The sequence below is a fragment of the Periplaneta americana genome, chromosome 1, assembly GCF_040183065.1.
Source record: "Periplaneta americana isolate PAMFEO1 chromosome 1, P.americana_PAMFEO1_priV1, whole genome shotgun sequence".
In the NCBI taxonomy this organism is placed as follows: domain Eukaryota; kingdom Metazoa; phylum Arthropoda; class Insecta; order Blattodea; family Blattidae; genus Periplaneta; species Periplaneta americana.
Genome location: NC_091117.1, coordinates 52,946,927 through 52,967,382, shown reverse-complemented (window position 1 = coordinate 52,967,382; position 20,456 = coordinate 52,946,927). Strand labels below are relative to the sequence as shown.

Sequence of the window (20,456 nt, the reverse complement as noted above, 5' to 3'; positions counted from 1 at the left end):
TAATTTGAGTCCAAAGATTGATATGTATGTACTAAATTTTGAATTTCGTATTCAAACTATTTCAATACAGAATTTTAAATCTAATAATCAAACCGGATTTCGAGTGACTTTATTTTTAAATATAAAGTAGAAATAGCCTGAATTTTTCATGGTGCCTATCAGTTTATATTATTTACACACAAGATGGGAGACTTTTACACAAATTTTTATACACAACATTTAAGTACCGATAGAAAACTCAAGCCTATTTTTAAATGCACAATGAACACTAAGATTGGCTTGATGATACAGTCCTCTAGCCTTTGTAGCAATATACAGTAGGCCTAATGTATTTTGTGCGACTAGAGTCGAAAGTTATTATTTTTGTGATGTGAAATAACACCGAATTTAGGTTTTTGTGCGAAATAACACCGAAATTAAACACATTTTTATACAGAAATTTAGTTTTTTATTCGCTGTAAATAAGATGTCTATGTAAAGCTAAATAATAGAAGGAGAGAAAGAGAGAGAGAGAGAGTATGTCTGTGGGTGTGTAATCCTAAGGATTGCTTTTCAACACCGGAGATACCACGGAGATTACTGTCTGTCAGTAGGAGAGTTGTGCAATGTATTATACGTAAAAATGTTTTTTTTTTTTTTGTGAGACGTAAATTACGCGTAAAATTCATAAAATATGTAGAAAAACACTCCTTCTGGATCTCACTCAGTGACGATTTTTACCTTTTTTGTTTAGTCCGTTATTTAACGACTCTGTATCAACTGTACTAAGTTATTTAGCATCGGTGGAACTGGTGTTAGCGATTTGGTATTTAGTGAGGTGAGGCCGAAGATTCGGCATATTTCCTGACATTCGCCTTACATTTGGAGAAATCATCAGGAAACTCCTACCAGGTAATGAGCACAAACGAGAACCGAACCCACGACGACAGTTCCGGATCAGTAGGTACACGTGCTAGCGCCTGAGCTATACTACACTATTTCCACTTAAGGGAACTGCCCTCACACGTAGGCCGCTTGGATGGGCCCATTGTGCTACCTGGGATGGAATGATGTGCATGCCCTAAGACCCACTCTCTCTACAGATTCCCCTATGGGCCGCCCCCAAACTTTCCGACAGCCTGCAAAATTTCTTTACCTTTCCACGTAGGCATTACCGCATCCCTCAACTTCTGTCCTTAAGTACCATGAGCCCAGGGAAGAGCACACGGTACATAACACTATTACCACTGGGCCGAAGTTCGGCGGCGTCTCAGAATCGAGCGCAAGCCCGAAGTGGGAGAAAGAAACGGAGATTATGATGAAAAAAGTAAAAAATGTAGTTGAAGTGGAGAGTGTTGGTGAAATGATAAAGGGAAACGGGAATTCCCCGAGAAAAGCTCTTTGCAACGTCTACTTTGTCCACCGTAAATTCCATCACACCTGACCGGGGATTGAACCCTGGCCGCCTGGATCGAAGATCAGCGCGCTAGCACTTGAGCAACATACACTCCTAGCTCCTGAGCTACGCCGTTGGTCCGTTTTTCCTAGGAGTCATTTCTATAATCGCAAACTATTCCCGTTTACATGACGACCTTAAAAATGCTGTGCGGATATTGGTTCTAAAGAATCGAGCACACTATAGCCAGGTGAATGCATCGCAAAAATTATACTAGGGACGTGTCGGTGTGCAACTCATAGCATTCAAACACAAGATTTCCTTTCAGTTTTCGACCTACACCGCCTGCGACCACATCCTATTTAAAATGGACAGTTCGGATGAAGGACTTTATTTCGACTGCTGTTGGCGGGGAATTGAAAGAAGAAAAAGGAGTAAAGCACAAAAACGTAGTCATAATATCTGTTTTATACGATAAAATATATTCTGAATTACATGACTTTTGCGACGTGATCTGCAAAAATCACAATTCGGGAACAGATTGGATCGGAAGAACGCCCAGTTGCTTCAAGCTGTGCGCGTGTCTATGTGCCTCGTTCCACCCCGTCAACAGTGTGCGATGGTTCATTTATGAAATAAAATTTATGCCAGCGATCCGCGTAGATTTCTGCGATGCAATTTGGTACGCTGAGCCCGTAGTGTGCTCTTACCTTAAGAATAATTTGCTGTTGTTTACATTTATTGATCTTGAACTTGAAGGAGCCGTTAGAAATATTACTACTAACTTACTACTACTACTACTACTACTACACGAGGGACATTGCAAAGTCACTCTTCGAGGGACTCTACTCAGTCCCTCGCCAGAAGGAACCACCAAAGGGCAAGATGATAAGATAGAATTTGTCTAGATGAGTCCGCAGATTCGCTGTGAAATTACGTGACATTCGCTTTTTAGTTGGGCAAATATCGGAGAAAACCAAGCCAGATAGTCCAAACGAGATTTGGATCCACGCCCGAGCGTAGCCTCGGTACATGAATCCAGCTGGTTAGTCCCTGAACTTTGCTAGAGGCTGCAGCATTATTAAGCCGTGTTCAACATGTGAAAAGTAAAAAAGATCAACCAGTAGTACCCGTATTCATCAAGAAAAGGTATGTGTTTTAAAAAACATATTTATATCAAGGTGATGTGGCATATTTCAAAGCGAAATCTCTAAAATCCTGGTGTTTTCTTAAAATATATATATATATATATATATATATATATATATATATATATATATATAGATTAATATGATCTCAAAACAGATTTTAAATAAATTGTTGTACTGCATGCCATATTGTGCATGTATATGATTTTTTCACATGACGCCACTTCTACAGTAGAAGTAATACTAGTCTAGTTTTTATAGTGTTTTCTAGACAGGTATGGTACCGAAAAAATGATCGAAAAATTATTAGGGCGCGGAACCATACAGGGGCAGTAACGAAATAACACAGATAAAAATTCGAAGATACTACGTATGATATAATGAAAACCCCAAATGATATTGCAGAGAAATTATCCATTTTCGAGTTAAAAATGTGACCGAATATCGTAGACTTTTTTTTGCATAGAAAAGTTGTTGTTGTTATTATTATTATTATTATTATTATTATTATTATTATTATTATTATTATTATTATTATAGTGAAAGCACTATATTCCCCTAAAGTGCTCTAATTATAGTCATGGTTCTCTCCCCTGAACCTAATGTTTGCACTTTACGATATAAAAAATCATTGCTCCAAGTTTTTATTACAGTCTAGTATATAAAAGACTGTGGTATTATCACGTATTATTGCGACGAAGGCCACACTGCCTGTCGAGATCAATGCCAATTGCTATCCACTTTGCCAATAGAATAAAATTAGCTAAAAAATGAAATTAACGCAGAACTTCAATGGACGATATAATGGGTGAAAGTCTAAATTATTTATAATGCGCCTATATGTATAGAATTTTAAATTGGTGTATCTGCGATGTTTAATTGAATCCAAATAAATCACACGTCATAAATTAATAGTCTTCGGTTTCTTGATCGCTGTGACTATCCAGTTGTTTTGAAAATTGATATAGTGTGTACGAATATGCATGGTGAGCAGTTTATATGGCTCATGTTTGTAAATAATGGCAATTATTCTGCATTTGAAAAGTTAAAAATATAATGCTTGTGTAAAGATTCCAGTGTATATCAACAATGTTTGTTGTTTATGTTGTTTTAATGTTTCACTGTTTTAAATAAGCGCCTGTCTTCGAAAATATTATTGCTGGTGAGAGAGGTTATGGTTATTATTTGAGGTTATTTATGTTGCAGAAGTAAGAGCTGCAAGTTCGGAGACCTTAAAATGCATAGTATTATGAACAGTAGATCACAACATTTGTCTGAACCTCATCTACCATTCCTTTCAGTGAAACATAAGCAGGAGTTCATGAAAAATGAATTATATTTTGAAGATATCTGTAGGCTACGTTTTCCATTCAAATACAGGAGACATATTCTCAGACTGTCTTGCTGGAAGTGAAATATGTAAGTCCTTCATTTGACAAGCTCTTTTATGATCCAGGAAATTTAACTCGTCCATATGATGGAGCCCAATTTTTAGAGTGATGGAAACAGCGAACAGACTTCAGGCAGAAACAGCTATAAACAGAGGGAAGCAGTCATCCCCTCCTGATTCAGCTTCTGTGACATCTGAGGAGTGTGAGGAGTATGAAGATGAGCCAGAGGTAATGTATTAATATACACCAGGTTGTAAAGTATATTTAACTCAAGGTACCTGTAATCAGTAGATTTATATGCATTTCTTTATTGTCAGTAGGCCTAAAGATGTGTCTCTATCAACTCACTAAATTCTGGCATTGGTGCAGGTAGAGTTGGACGAAGTCGCTGTGAGACAAGAGATAGTCGAGGTAACGCTGGACCCATCTATGCTGTTGTATGTGAATAATTCCAAATCCACCAGTGTCAACAAAACTCAACAAAAAATCTCCACTCCTAGTCAAGAATTCGTCTGTAAAGAGTAAGTAGGGCCTAGTTCATACTGTATAGTAATGCATCAGCTTTTAATATAATCCTATACTGTGATATCAACAAATCACTGTAAAACCGGTACCGGTACCATACTTGTTTTGCAGAACATTTGCATAGACTCCTTCTAAGATCCATCTTCCCACTGCGTAGGGCTATATTAAGGTTACCAGATTTTTTTTACAATTTCTGAGGACAGCTACCGATATATGAAAAAAATACTTTTAACATTCCTGTTAGTTTCTCATTCACTTAGGCTATAATGTTTTTACATACCCGTAAAGTGAGGTGACTTTGAATGCCGAGGTGATTTTGAACAGTAATTTAGCACCTTTCTAAATTAAATGCTGTACCCAATTGCGAAAAAACTGTTTAAGTTGTCAGTAAACTAGTTCAGTTTTTCGGAATAGGGTACAGTATTTAATTTAGAAAGCCACTAAATTACTGTTCAAAGTCACCCCACTTTATGGCACCTTAAAAGAATTTAAAAAAATATTCATTCTATTTACACAGTAAAAATATTCATTCTACTTAATGACTGGTATTTTCCAAAGAGTGATTTTTTTAAACACGTCTTCTCTGGATCCCAATTTTGCAGCAAATTCCTGGTAGGTCATGTTGAAGTTGACTAAGATAGCAAGCATGGCTCAAACAGTCTCTAAACTCATTCATCATGTTCCTACCCATAAGAAAACATTTTCTTCACTGGAGCATCACTTCCAGAATGGCAAGGATTTGTGCATAGAATCAACTTCTGGATTTGTGCATAGAAAATTATCTTCTCAGAGAAAATTTTAACAATTTCATTCCATCACAGGTCAGCATTTTCTTAATTTCATTTGCTTTTTCTCTGAAGTCACATATTTCTTCAAGCAAGAAATTTCATAAAATAAATTATTTCATCCATGCCAAGTCCACCTAGCTACATTAGCAAAAAATAATGGACTGTCTCTTCAAATTTTTCTCTTTCTGGAGGATATATCGGCAATATACATTCCACAGATATTGTATCTTGTGAAGAATAATCCAGGCACAAAGATATTCAACAGCATTTTCATAAAATTATAATAACGCTGAACAACAAATTTTTAGTGTTTGTCTTGCTCCGAGATAAAAAAAATGAATTGAATATTTTATGACTAAACTTATTTGTTTTTAATTTTTCACTGCTACTGATAAAATTACAACACACTAAGGATTCAAAATTCCTCACAATACTTGAAAAATGTGTACTGGATACAAAAATGATGTTACATAAGTTAGTTTAAAGCATAACAACAATAAAAATATTGCATGCGTATCATGAGAAAAATCTCGGAATTTGAACTTAAATTTAAAATAATTTTCTGGATGACTTCTGTTTATAACTAGACCCGGGACTGTATTTTACAAGGAACCAACAATAGTCTGCAAGCATGCTAGATGATGATCTTCCTTTATATCACCTTTCCATTTCAGATATTTCTTGATGAAATCTTTCACCATGCTCGTCGCTTACTGCTTCAAAGTTAGGAGGAAATAAATCCAAATGAGAATGTAAAAAGTGTATTGTGAGAGACATTTTGTCATATGTACTTAACATGGTTTCCACAACAAGTTCTATGTAGTTTTCTACTGTAGAATCTCCAAGGAAATTCAAGCAAAAATCTTTGAAAGCTCGGCCTGTAACGGAAAGTTTTTCCTCAAACGAAGGATCAGCCATAACTTTTTGAATTTGTGGACCAATGAAAATGTCCTCTTTTAATTTGCCTTCACTCAAACTGGTAAAATTTTCTTTTAAATACTGAAACTCACACCCTTGTTTGTTCATTGCATAGACCTCACCTTGAACTGTTATGATATTTACTTAATAGAAGGGACCAACATCAGTTTATTTATTTTAAGTACAAAATAACATGCCAACAACCATAAGAAATCGGAAATAAGTCATAAACTCATAAAATGCATTAGCTTTTGTTTTGGTTTATACCTCCAACCCGCACCAGATGTTGCCTGGGGGAGCGCTTATCGAAAAGTGAAATCATAGTATATCTTAAAAACCTTACGTGATACGAAGAAAAGAAATGCATTTTCGGATTCAGTGCACATCAAACTATAAGGGACACATTGTTTTAAGTCGGAGCAAAATTCTTGTTGTTTAGTGTAATTAACAATTTTTAAATTCGGAAATATCTGGGGACAAATTACTAAGTTCGGGGACATTCCAGGGACGAATTTTTTTCGGGGATTGTCCCTGAAAAAGTCTGGTAACCTTAGCCTATAAGGCAATAATATAAATATCCTCTTTATAACATTATATGGAACTTCTGTGTTTAGCCATTGAGAAAATAGAAGCATTTAAGTTTTACCTATGCTCAATCTTCCTACAGACTTACAAGTCAGAAAGTGGAGAAAATCAAACATTGGACACACACAAATTTAGCCTACTGACTGCACTTCTCATACTCAGATAAGCTTTTTCTTGTTCTACAAATATTAGGCCTCTTGACTGACATACTGTATCGTGACATCAGAGGAAACTAGGCCTATCTTGTCAACAACTGCAAGGTTGGCTCACATTTTTGCAACTTCTAGGCTTGTACTGTTAAACATTTAATTCTTCATTTCGTATGTTTCATAAAACTTAAATTATTGAGTCTCTCGTCTTGTTTTGTTTCTTAAAGTTTTCTAGTTTTCTAATTTTACCAAACATACACTGAAATAGGCTATATTTAATCTTTTATCAATGTCTGTCTATTTTTTATACTAAACATCACAGCCCAAATAGGCTAACTGAAATGGATACAAAATCTTGCAGCTTAAATTAGGTACGTGTAAAGCACTGTTAATTTAGTGTGCTATTGTATGGACATTACGACGAAGTGAAAAGAAACAACTAGAAGCATTTGAAATGTGGATATGAAAAAGACTGGAGCGTGTGAAATGATCAGACAGAATAAGAAATGAAGCTGTGTTGGAAAGAGTGGGAGAAGAAAGAATGATGCTGAAACTGAGAAATAGGAATAGGTTGGGTCTTGTGTTTATTGAAACTATTATGGTATTTTTCCTTAGTTAATGACTAGTTTCAGGTTATTGTCCATTATCTTCAGATTTCTAGTAAGATCCTGCACTTGTTTCTTATTTTTGGTGCCTGGTGGATTATGATCGGTAGTGTTGTGTCAAGTAGGGTGTGTGTTCTAAAACTTAGTTGTGTGTTGAGGTTGTGTTGTGCATGTGTTTTTGTATGTCTATATATTTCGTATTGTTCTAGTGTGTTTAATTTATGGCTTTGTGGTTCAATATATTAGATTTCCAAGTTTTATTCTATGTTGCTGTAGTTGTAGTTGGTGTTGGTGATATATTCTGCGTAGGTGGAAGTGTTGTGTGTTTTGGTTACGTCTGTGATGAGTTCTTTTTATCATGTTTGAAAAGATCTCCCAGTTTGTCCGATGTAGACGTCATTACAACTATTACATCTTAATTTGTAAACTCCTGTTAGATTACTTTTGTTTGTTTTACTTATTTGTGTGTTGAGGTGTTTTTGTATGTGTTTTGTATTCCGTAAAGCTATGTTCTATTTTAATTTCCTGAATGAAGATGTAATCTTGTGTGTATTTTTGTTTTCATATATTAGTGTGTTCTTGTGTTTGTGTTTCTTTGTTTCTTGTAATTACTGTATGTTTTGCCCTTTTGTGATGTCTAGATTATGTTGGGGTTGTATCCATTCTCTTGTATTACGTACCGGTATTTAATAGTGTGTATTTCTTCATTATAGTCTTGTTGGTTCATTGATATGTTGGTTAACCTGTGTACCATGGATCGAAATGCTGTGTGTCTGTGTTGTGTTGGCTGACTGGATGTGTATATTCAAACAAATTATTTTGTATTCTTTTAGTGAACACTGCACAGCGACATACTTTTAAGAGATCTTCAGGAGTAAGTAATTTTTCTCCAAATAAAATATGCTTAAAAATTGAAGTGAGAAAAGTCTTGATTACTTGATGGCTGTATATAATTAAGTCAATAAAAATAATAAATATAAACTTTGAAATGGACACATGGAGTCTTGTACAATTGTTTTATTTCCATACCATTAAAACACTAAGTGGCACTTTCATTGTCCATAGTTGCACTTTTGACTTCCATAATGCGTCCTGCAAGACAGTCACAAATCATATCTTGTGAACATTCACTTACCATTACCACTAATTGTTATTATTGCTTTAAAAATAAAAATAAATAACTTATGTAGCTTTATTTTAGGTAAGTATCTAATGATCTTGATTTAACAATCTAGTTATTTTCTCTCTTGCTTCCCAGTATTTAGATGTAAGACTTCCATTTTGTTGAAGTGATTCACAGTGTGTTAAATGATTCATATCAATTTTTTTTTCTTGAGAACACAATACACAATTTGGAGTAGGATGCCAATCCTATGTAAACTAGTGGCTTGTGCAGCAAATACTGCAAACTAAGTTCATTAGACGTTCAAATAAACATTTTTCAGATTTATTTTCAATGAAGAATACCAGACATTCTGAAAGTTATTTGCTTCCATAATAATGAAAGATATTCTCTCTCAAGCCAATACTGAAGAAAACCACGCATATAAATATCTACACCACACCACCATTAAATATATGAAAAAGACCCACCCCCACTTGATTAATAACTATAAAAATATTTGATTTTTAATAATATTATTATCTTACGTAAGTTTTATAGCTTTCAGTAACATATACTATATATACTATATAGCCGCCACTCAGTAAAATATAGAAATCAAAATCTAATTTAAGTTATTCTCTACATCTACTTATATAACCCCAAAAACGTTTCACTTTCATATTATCAATATAACATTAATATGTATAATTAATGAAAAATAGTCACATCATGGCATTAACTACAATAATATTTCATTTCTAATGGTAATAATGTCATCAAACCACCTCAAGTTTTGTAGTTTTTAATATCCAATACACAGCTGTACCCAGAAAATTACACACCACAGAATCGAATCTGTAAATTATTTTTAGTAAGTTAAGTTTTTAATAACCAATTTAATTTGAACTCTAAATATGTCAGCATTCTTGCAGATCATGGCCTTCGTGTAATATTGTTTACTGTAGTGTGTGTTTTATTTTATTCTGAAATGCAATTAGCTAGTTCTCAAAACTGATGACAGATGGATTTTGGAAAATAGGAAAATTATGTTGAAAAATTGACATTTCACTGAAAACTACTATTTTTCTGAAAAACGTTGAGTTCCAAGCTTCAAAATGAGGGGTCATTTATTAAAATCTGTTCAGCTGTTTTCCCGTAATTTCATTACCAGTTCAAATTATATATATAGATATTTACCCAGACAATCATGACCAGTAAGGAGTCTGAACATAGCCACAGCAGATTTACGTGATAGGTCGAGTAGGAATTAAATGAGGTCTTTCTAGTAAATTTTTCCAATGCGAATGTTCTGTAGTATTTAATATTTGGAAATTATATTTACTTTTAATTTTATTTTTAATAACTTATTTCATTGAATAATATGAAAAATTATAGTTAGCTGGGTTGCAAGGAGTAGTGAAGTGCATTCCATAACCTCTCCTACTCAAATCCCATCCTCACCTTCCCATGGTGCAACCTGTTCTCAACATACGAGGCTCTGGGGACCGAATCACAGTGGTATAACTGTTCCATCAAAAACGGGGGAAATGCCATTTCATCATGCTGGTCTACCACAGCAGTAAAGCATTTCCTACAGAGTGTACAAATGAAGACCTCTACCATTAAGATTGTAAATGTTCCTGGGGATTGGCACAACCAGCACGAAGGTCATGCAACATGCGAAAAACTGTCTCACACATGCTCTGTAGTCCATTCACAAAGGGAATCTAGAAAATGAATGACATTTAACCACGAAATCTGATGATTTCAACGAAGTAGCCTCATAGTCACGAAATTAGTACTTGAAACATGTTCTCCCCTGCTAAATACTCGCGAAAACAAACATATAATCCTTTCAAATAAAATTTAAAAATTGAAATTTTGCGTCAGCTGTATACAACGATCCTACAATGTATTTGCAGAGACCCAAAAGTTTGCATAATAGTAATTCACAAACTCTTTGAATCAGATGAGGACATCAACAGTTTTGCTTCAACATGTCTTCAAATGTTGCGGTTTTCTGTCTCAAACATTGATACAGTGGATTTCCGCCATATAAAGATATTTTATCTGACGAAGTTTGTTTGTCATGTTCAAATGTTGAAAATATTCTCAGTCTTTATATTCAAGAGCAGAATATAGGTAAATGCTGTAAACGAGCGTAAGATTTGCTGCTTGGGATCAAATTGAACATACCCTGAATTGTGGATTGGTATTTTTGAATTCTTTTTCTAAATTTGTGGAAACTGATGTTAAGCAATGATTGGAAGTAGGCCTACTTTTTCAAGAACAGTTTTTACTTATACAATATTAAAAGTTTCAAAAAAATTGTAATAAAATTAGTAACTGGATTTTTACATATTGTTATACATAGGCCTTAATATTAATTTGTAGGTGTGCCTTATCCTAGCTGATATTTTCATGAAATATTAACCAAAACATTTAATATTTCCACAAAATATTAATCGAAATCATGAACAAATAAACACCAAAATAGAGATAAAATAATCACCACAAATTCATATCCCTAGTAATAGTTGTTACATTTTGTCTCTGTTGTTTTTCTCACGGAATAGTTGGTAGATTGTAATGGTACAGTGCGTATACTAACTGGCTCCGCAATGAAGCAAGCGGCAGTATTCGACCCGGCAGTGATGTAAAGTTGGTACTGTGTAGCACTGGTTGGAACACGTAGGAATATTACATCTCCTCTCTAGCTCCCTCCCACCCTCAACCATTCAATGCAGCCAAGGTCATTGACTCTACCTGCACGATACCAACACAACTCCTCGAGTCTCCGCATTCTGCTTGCCACTTCTCCTGCGGAACCAGTTAGTATACGCACTGTAGTTAATGACATATATTTTCGCTCATAATATTATGTAGTGCTCCTTTTTGCAGGAAAGCTGTCAGTGACCTCACTGCCCTGAAGAAAGCGAGAATAAAGCCACTCCGTTCTGCAGAATCCAAAAGTGAGCCTCCATCTACCCACAAGGAAGAAGTTCAAAAAAGTGATGACCTCAGCAGCGATGATAACAGCAGGGATGATGATAATGATACTGATGATGCTGATAATGATGATGATGATGATGATGATGATGATGACGGTAGCAATGATGAAAATGACAGTGACAATGTTCCTAGTAGAGGACAGAATGAAAATGACGGCCACGAATTTGATAGAGGAAGTGGTAAGAAACAGAGCAAGGACAACCCAAAGGGCAGGAGAGATTCGTATCCGTGTGAGGTGTGCGGCATGGCTTTCAGGGAGCGTAGTCACCTAGCAACACACAAACGCAAGCACACAACAGAGAGACGCTTCAAGTGCAATGAGTGTGGATCATGCTTCAAGACCAAGTCAAGTCTTCACTTCCATATGAAACGACACTCTGAGGCTCCTTTCATATGTGAACCTTGCAACAAAGTTTATCCTGAACGAAAACAACTGATGCGGCACATAAGAGTTGTACACACATCTGTGAACCGATACCCATGCGATCAATGTGATAAGGCGTTCAAAACGAGACAGAAGCATGATTTACATTATACATTACACACAGGCGAGAAACCTTTTGTTTGTGATTTGTGTCAGAAAGCGTTTGTCTACAAGAGCACTTTCGTACAGCACATGAATTCACATGCTGCTAATAAGGAATTTAAATGTGATAAGTGTCCAAAAGAGTACGCGATCTGTGCAGAGTTCAAAAGACATTATGTAAACCATACAGATTTCCGTCCGTTTAAGTGTACTGTTTGTGGTAAGTCTTTTCCGTTGAAAGGGACGCTGAAAAACCATATGAAAATCCACGCACCTGAAAAGCCTTACAAATGTACCATGTGTGAAAAAAGCTTCATGAAGAAGCAGTCCCTCGACTGTCACATGATGGTACATAACGGGGAGAGTCCCCAGTTCATGTGCGACCAATGCTCCCAGTCGTATTACAACGTCTTTGCTCTGAAGCGTCACTACCTCAAGCATACCGGTGAGAGGGGCTTTCGCTGCGAAGTCTGTCGCAAGGCCTTCTGGATGAAGGATGCACTGAAGGTGCACATGCGCACACACAGTGATGTGAAGATGTTCCCATGTAAAGAGTGTAACAAAGCATTCGCACACAAGCATACACTCGATTCGCACATGAAGGTGCATGCAGGTGTGTCTTCGCATGTGTGCCCCTTCTGTCACAAGACTTTCATCCACAAAGCCAACCTCACCCGCCACATCAGACTACATGAGACCAATCACATCACTGATGTAGTCATAAATGCGCCATTATAAAGACGTGAACTCTTATCAGGGATCATTGATATTGGATGTTTAAAAAGAATGGTAAGTAATCAATCAATCTTCTTAATGTATCCAGCTGTTTGCTGAAAACATAAAGTCCGCTATAGTCCACTGTAGTCTATTCAGTTGTTGTTTTTCACGAGAAATGAGGGGTATTTTGATCGGTGTTCATTATAGATGCCTGTTGCTAGTAGCCAGAGTTGGGGTGTAGTCAATATACGTATACTGCAGGGCTGTGTCTTCTGCAACTGGTACTGATGATTTTAATTTACTTCTTTTGTGGTTTATGGATGGACAGTATAGAAGAATGTGTTCCAGATCTTCATCATGATTATTACACCACAGACAAGTAGGATTATCAGAAATGTGAAATCGGTGTAGGTACAATTGTGTGACAATGTGACCTGTTCTGGCTCTTGTTAAAAATGTTTGAACATGTCTGGGCAAGTTTTTGTACATTTTCAGGTCATTTGGTTTCTTTTGTACAGACTAAAATTTTTCCTTTGTCAGAAGAGAGCCAATTGTTGATCCATAGGTTTGTAAAATGAGACTTTACTGAAGCAAAAGCATTGAAGAGGTCTTGGTTGCAAATATGTTGCCTGTTTTGCAATATTATCGACTTTCTCGTTTCCAGGTATACCACAATGACTAGGTATCCATTGAAATGTTATTTCCTTTTGGAGTTCTTTTAGTTTACTTAGTTGTTTCTGAATTGGAATAATTCTATGTGCATATAGGTTTGGTACATATTTAATTATATTAAATATAGCCCCCTTGGAGTCAGTAAGTATGCAAATAGATTTTTCAGAAATTTGAGTAACACACTGAAGAGCAGCATCAATAGCTAGCAATTCAGTGTCAAGACTGGAGGAAGATGAACATGGTATGAAATAACTTTCTTGATATTTTGGAATATAATACCCTTCTCATGATGTCCCATTATTTGAATTTAGAGATCCATCTGTATAAATTTGAAGGTGATCCTTATATGTGCTGCAGAGTAGTTCCATGACATCTAACTTAAGAATGTATGGAGGATCATTTTTGGAATGATTTCCTGGAATTTGTGTGCTATTTTCTGGAATCACCCATTTCCATGGAGGAATTTCGTTCACAACTGGAGTTTTAGCAATGAGTGTATCTGTGATATAGATTGGTATTTCTTCTTTTTTTATTTTATAGAAATTACACAGAATATCATCTGACAGTTTGAAGAATATCTGAGATGTGGATGAGGCTTGCAATTTTAAATGTATTTTTAGATCCTTTTGTAATATATAGTGTCTGATTGGTTGAATTCGATTTCTAGGGTAACAGTTGATGTGGTTTTTGGTACTCCTAGGCATAATCTTAAGGCTGAGCTTTGAAGAACAGATATTTTTTGTAGATGAGTTGCTGATGCTCCTCCACATAGAAAATTATTTTAAATTTGATTTGAAAAAGTTCATAATATAGAGAAAGTAGCAAATTCATCATTGTAAGATTTTTTGAAGTACTAGTAGCAGATTTCAACATTACTCAGCATTGAACTTCAACTTCATTGAGAAATAACCAATGAACTTTGTCAAGAACCCTCTATTAGGGACTGGGTCTTTCTATGTCCCGTAAATCTATGATATGGACCTCTTTAATTCCCTCTCATTCTAAGACTACAGCCACAACAAATGAAGCTTGTTTATTGTCTAGGTGAGATACATGGTCGTCACACAGTCATGGTGGCATCTGGTGGCCATTCATTCCTTGCTTGTTCGTTCAACTGTGCAAATATGCCTTTTTAAAAATTGACTATAAAACTATTTATGGAAAACACTTGTTTGGAATATGATTTACTATATCAACCATCATGTTTGGTGTACACTTTTGAGACATGCCTTTACGTCATTGTTTAATTCCTGTGCTACAGGTTCCCAGGATTTTTTCAGTACAACAGCACTTTTATGTAACACATCAGATGGATTTCAAAGTGTTTGTCATTTGAAAACAGTTGCTATGAATGTTTCATCAATATTATTACTTAATTACAAATGGCTTTTAAGGTTCATTGCCACCCTCACATAAGCCTGCCATCGGTCCCTATCCTGTGCAAGATTAATTCATTCTCTATCATCATATCCCATCTCCCTCAAATCCATTTTAATATTATCCTCCTATCTACGTCTCGGCCTTCCCAAAGGTCTTTTCCCTCCGGCCTCTCAACTAACACTCTATATGCATTTCTGGATTCACCCATACGTGCTACATACCCTGCCCATCTCAAACGTCTGGATTTAATGTTCCTAATTATGTCAGGTGAAGAATACAATGCGTGAAGTTCTGCATTGTGTAACTTTCTCCAGTCTCCTGTAACTTCATCCCTCTTAGCCCCAAATATTTTCCTAAGAACCTTATTCTCGAACACCCTTAATCTCTGTTCCTCTCTCATCATCAATGTTATTATCCATTATTATTATTATTATTATTATTATTATTATTATTATTATTATTACAAACACATAACAATAATATTAAGCTGTTGTGTGAAAAAATACTGTTAGCTGGTTGGTGCCTATCCAAAGAAAACAGTTTCGTTCACTTGGATAATTGCTAGGCGACACGTCCGGTTGCAGATCACACTGCGTGACCGCTCCCGATTGTTCTCGACTGTTTGTTTACTTGGATTACTCATCCAGGCAACTACCAAACTATCAGGCAATAAGCAAGCCTCTTTCAGTGTAGCCTTAGCCTAAAGATTTTTCATTCATTCATAGTGTTCTGCTCAAGGACAGGTCTTTCACTGCAAACCCAGCTTTCTCCAATCTTTTCTATTTTCTGCCTTCCTCTTAGTCTGCATATGATCCATATACCTTAATGTCGTCTATCATCTGTTATCTTCTTCTGCCCCGTACTCTTCTCCTGTTCACCATTCCTTTCAGTGAATCCTTCAGTAAACAGTTTCTTCTCAGCCAGTGACCAAACCAATCCCTTTTCCTCTTCGTGATCACTTTCAGCATTATTCTTTCTTCACCCACTCTTTCCAACACAGCTTCGTGTCTTATTTTGTCTGTTGATTCCACATGCTTCATTCTTCTCCATGTACACATTTCAAATGTTTCTAGTCATTTCTCTTCACTTCGTTGTAATTTCCATGTTTGTTCCCCATACAATGCCACACTCCACATCTTCCTTAGTTCATTTTCCAGAGGTCTGCAGAAGATGCTTCTTTTTTATTTTTAAACATTTCTTTTGCCATTGCTATCCTTTTGATTTGTCCCGCGCCGTGGTGTCGCGGTCTAAGGCATCCTGCCTAGGACTTGCATTATGGAATGCACGCTGGTTTGAGTCCTCATGGGAGAAGAAATTTTCTCATGAAATTTCGGCCAGTGTATGGGACCGGTGCCCACCCAGCATCGTGATGCACTTGGGAGCTACGATAGGTAGCGAAATCTGGTTGTGAATGCCAGCTATAACGGCTGGGGGGATCATCGTGCTAACCACACGATACTTGCATTCTGGTTGGATGATTGTCTGCTCTGCTTCGGCATGTGGGCGTGAGGCCAGCAGCCGGCTGGTTGGTCTAGGCCCTTCACGGGCTGTAGCGCCACGGATTTATTATCCTTTTGACTTACTGGCAGCAACTCATGTTACTGCTTATAGTACACCCCAAGTATTTGAAGCTGTCCACTTGCTCTACTGCCTCATTTATCATTCTTTATAATCCATCACCCTTGACTGGGTTTGAAGTCACATGTTAACCACTATACCACTGGAGAAAATAAAAAAATTCTTCTTTAAGGAAATATGTATGTTCAATCTGATAGTCCTCTGAGACAAGAGTGTTATTGATTCTTTATACATTGTGATGCAAAAAAAAATGCTTGAAAAATGGGAAAATAGATATGTTCTGAAGTTACAAAGATTTGTACCAATATTAAATATTTTTGTAAGGTACAGAAGTCATAATAATTGCATTTTCTATTAAACATTATTACATTATTTTGAGATAAACATGACTTGGTTTACGTCCAAAGGCTTAGTGAGAGTGTCTAGCTGTCTACACATCTTAAAACCTCGTATTAGCTTGAAATTTACTGTGCTAGAAAACCTGGAAAAGCCTGGAATTAAAAAAATAATAATAAAATAAACCTTGAATTATTTGAAATGGAAAAAAAGAGTAGCCTGCTGAACAAGGAAAAGTAATTTTCTGCCATTCTCATAGTATGTCTACCTCGAAAAATCCAAATTTTGAGTTGTTGCCTCTTTGAACTGGCCTGTTGATATATGCCATTCAACCAATCGGAAGAATGGCCTCTGTAATACATCTGTTCCGAAATTTGTGTAGAGTTCAAATTAAAGTCATTGAAAACACATATAAAATACAAAATTAAGAACCTTGGAAATGTTTCAGGAATAAACGTTAATAAATTAATGTTATTATTATAGTATCAAATACATTATAAAAATAAATAACCTAAAATTTATTTTTTATAATTGAAATAACAGTTTATTACCAAAACGTATTTGATGTGTAAACACTGTTTGTAGACCTACAACATAGTGTGGGTTACGTACACACTTTCCATTGTTGTTTTAACATTATGAATGATCTATGAAATTGCATTGCAATTCAATTCGTCCACAGCACAATGACCAATATACAGGAAGTCCACTACTAAAATGTCCACTTAAAGAAGGCCACTAGTCAAAATGTCCAATAAGCAGAAATGTCCGTAAGCCAAATACACATGGATGATATGTCCACTTCTTTATGTCCACAGACAAAATGTCCATTTTTTTTATGTCCGCAGTCCAAATGTCCAGTTTCTTCTTCCTTTACTTTAAAATCCATTAATTTATAGGTCCAGTTATTTAAAGTCCACTCAAATTTATGGAGTAGTTATTAGTAAGATTTGATTATCTTTAAAATACAGGAAAATCCCTCATAACCGGCACCCAAACAACCGGCAATACCAAAACAATGGCACTTTTGACTGGGCCAAAAAGAAAGTTTAAATCTGTCACATTGACAGTTTGGGCCATCAGTTTTGCCACATTAGGAAGTTCGCATGAACTTTCGTTTTTAGTGAATATTCGAACCTATAATTAGTGTATTATTTGTGTTGTGTGATGTGTTTTAATAAAGAAAATCCACACAGTTTTTATGTTTGTTTAGTTATGTTCACGCTGTCAATGTTGCCACATTAGGAAGTTCGCACAAACTTTCATTTTCAGTTAATATTCGAACCTAAAATTAATGTCTTATTTGTGTTGTGTGATGTGTTCTAATAAAGAAAATCCACACAGTTTTTATGTTTCTTCAGTTATGAGCAAGTGATAGAGAAATAAGCTTCGCATAGCTACAGTTTCAACATCTGACACCATGAAATACGAACTTTTTTTGTATATACAGGTATTTATTCAATTATCCGGCAAAATCTCTTATCTGGAACTAGCCTGGTCCCTTTGGTGCCAGTTAAGAGAGATTCTACTGTACATGTAAATACATCATAAGGGTTTTCACTTACAGTTTCGAGTTCCTTTTGCTTTCGTGAAACTACACTGCAGTGAAGTGTGCTATATTACTTGTCTATAAATTATAATTAAGAAAGGAATCTAAAGTTTGAGGTTACCATTAAATAACAGGCCTATATTTCGAAAGGATTTTTTTTTATATTGCACTCATGCTTTCACGTTGTTGTTTCAATTTCAGTAATACAGAATCTTGTGAAACACGGTCTTCCCCAGAAGAATTACTGCTGCACTATTCTTGGAGTTCGAAGTGATATTCCGACAGTATTAAATGTGTGTTTTATTATATTTAACTGCATATGAGATTTGTATTCACTAGGATGAGATTGTGGCTTATATGAATTAGAATGAGTGTTGTGTGAAAGTGTGGAATTTCATAAATTATGTCTTGGAGTATGAGTACTTGCCATTTGTTACTGATTTTCACAGTGAAAGACTTACAGTGAACAGGACAAATGTAAACAGAAAATGCTTAAACTGTATATCTGAACTGAATGCAACGAGAACATCGAAAAATTGATGGTAATAGGAATATGGTGTGTACAGTATATCTGATATAAATGTTGGCTACCTCCAATATTTCTGAGAAACGTTCAAAATTGCTGCGTAAGTGTACTGAAAGAAAATTACGTAGATAGTAAAATATATTGCAGCTATTGTGTTTACAGTTTTTATTTATTTTTTTATTGTTTTGTTTTGCTCAGAAATTTGCTATAAATGTATCGTTTTATGTAATTTTCCTTCGGAGATGTAAATGAAATAATATGTAGTCGAGAACATCTCATCATTAAGTAATTATTTGAAGAACACTTAAACATGCAAGTATGTTAATTATGAACATATTTTTAAACTTTTTATTTATTATCTGAGAATTATTCAGAAGATCTTGTCTAGTCCTGATTATTTAAATATTAGTTTTCATTAATATTGTTTTGTCTTCCATTTACATCGAACTAGTGGTTTTAAACTATTTTCTACATGAAGGTATCATAAGTGTCTTTCACATGTGGTTAAACTTTCTTATGTTGGCAGAGAACCAACCCTTTATTATTTTTATGGTGACTTTATTACAGACAGTGACTATAAGAAGAATCTAGAATTCTTTATTTTGTATAAATGTTCATCAATATAGTTGTGTCTTGTTCCTAATCCGAATGTTACTACTGTTTCTTTTCTTGGTTTTCCACCTACAATTCGTGTACAACAGGAACATTTTTCTGTTAAGATTTCTGTAGTTGTTTGACGCATTCTGGCTTTGTTGTTTTCGTGGAAGATGTTAAGAGTTTTTTAACCCTCTAACTTGGAGCATTCATTTCAATAACAGTCTGAAAAGACTTGTTATCAACGAAAATTGTATGCAACAGGTCAGATAGAAATATAATAGAAATATCTTTCAGAAATTAAGAACTATACCACCTTTATTCAATATGGATAAATAGAAAATTGAATGGAAAAATCATCAATCATTGCTGCATATTGATCAATCCAGAATTACATATAAAATTCTACATTACGAATCTAATAAAAGTGGTCTTTAGAAAGACCTGATAAGAGGTGGAATGTTAATGAAATAGGCACCGATCCTTAATGATATATTTATTATCTATGTATTTGCTTACTTATTCGCGTACTTGTATGTACTGTATACACAGAGTGTTAAGAAAAAAGGATCTAATATTTAAGGGGTGGTAGAACTCATCAAAACAAGTAAAACAAAAATCTAATAAACATGTGTCCTAAAATTAATATTGTTCGTAGATTTTAGAACTTAATTTGTTCATACAAATGCTCGATGTGCGATGTGACTTCCATCCTTCTGTTCGACGTCTTAGGGAATTACGCAACCTTTCAAACTGGTCTCTGGTGTTCTGACAGGCATTGAAGACATGCTCTTGTGGTATTTGAACATCTTCAGTGGGTGTTACATGCACTAAGGCCCGAAGTGTCTCCATAACCAAAGTTTATTGGATTAAGATCTGGGGAATGAGCAGGCCATGGTACAGAACCTCCCCGGCCAATTCATCGAAGATTAAATACCTGTGTTAGATGTCATCTGACTGTGTTATGGAAATGGACT

At 35.4% G+C, this 20,456-nt stretch overlaps 1 protein-coding gene across 2 annotated transcripts; it reads left to right on the top strand.

Annotated features, from left to right (window-relative positions):
- Positions 1–3,290: 3,290 nt before the first annotated feature.
- On the top strand, positions 3,291–19,550 carry LOC138695519 (oocyte zinc finger protein XlCOF6-like). Of its 2 annotated transcripts, XM_069819807.1 has the most exons (5): positions 3,291–3,685; positions 3,980–4,142; positions 4,284–4,435; positions 11,491–12,916; positions 18,561–19,550. In XM_069819807.1, the coding sequence occupies exons 2-4, from the start codon at positions 4,023–4,025 to the stop codon at positions 12,863–12,865; spliced, it is 1,647 nt and encodes a 548-aa protein (XP_069675908.1). In that variant the 5' UTR covers positions 3,291–3,685; positions 3,980–4,022; the 3' UTR covers positions 12,866–12,916; positions 18,561–19,550. The 2 variants fall into 2 exon arrangements, with proteins under 2 accessions (XP_069675908.1, XP_069675909.1); XM_069819808.1 differs by lacking the exon at positions 3,291–3,685 and having other exon boundaries at positions 4,010–4,142; positions 4,288–4,435.
- Positions 19,551–20,456: the final 906 nt, after the last annotated feature.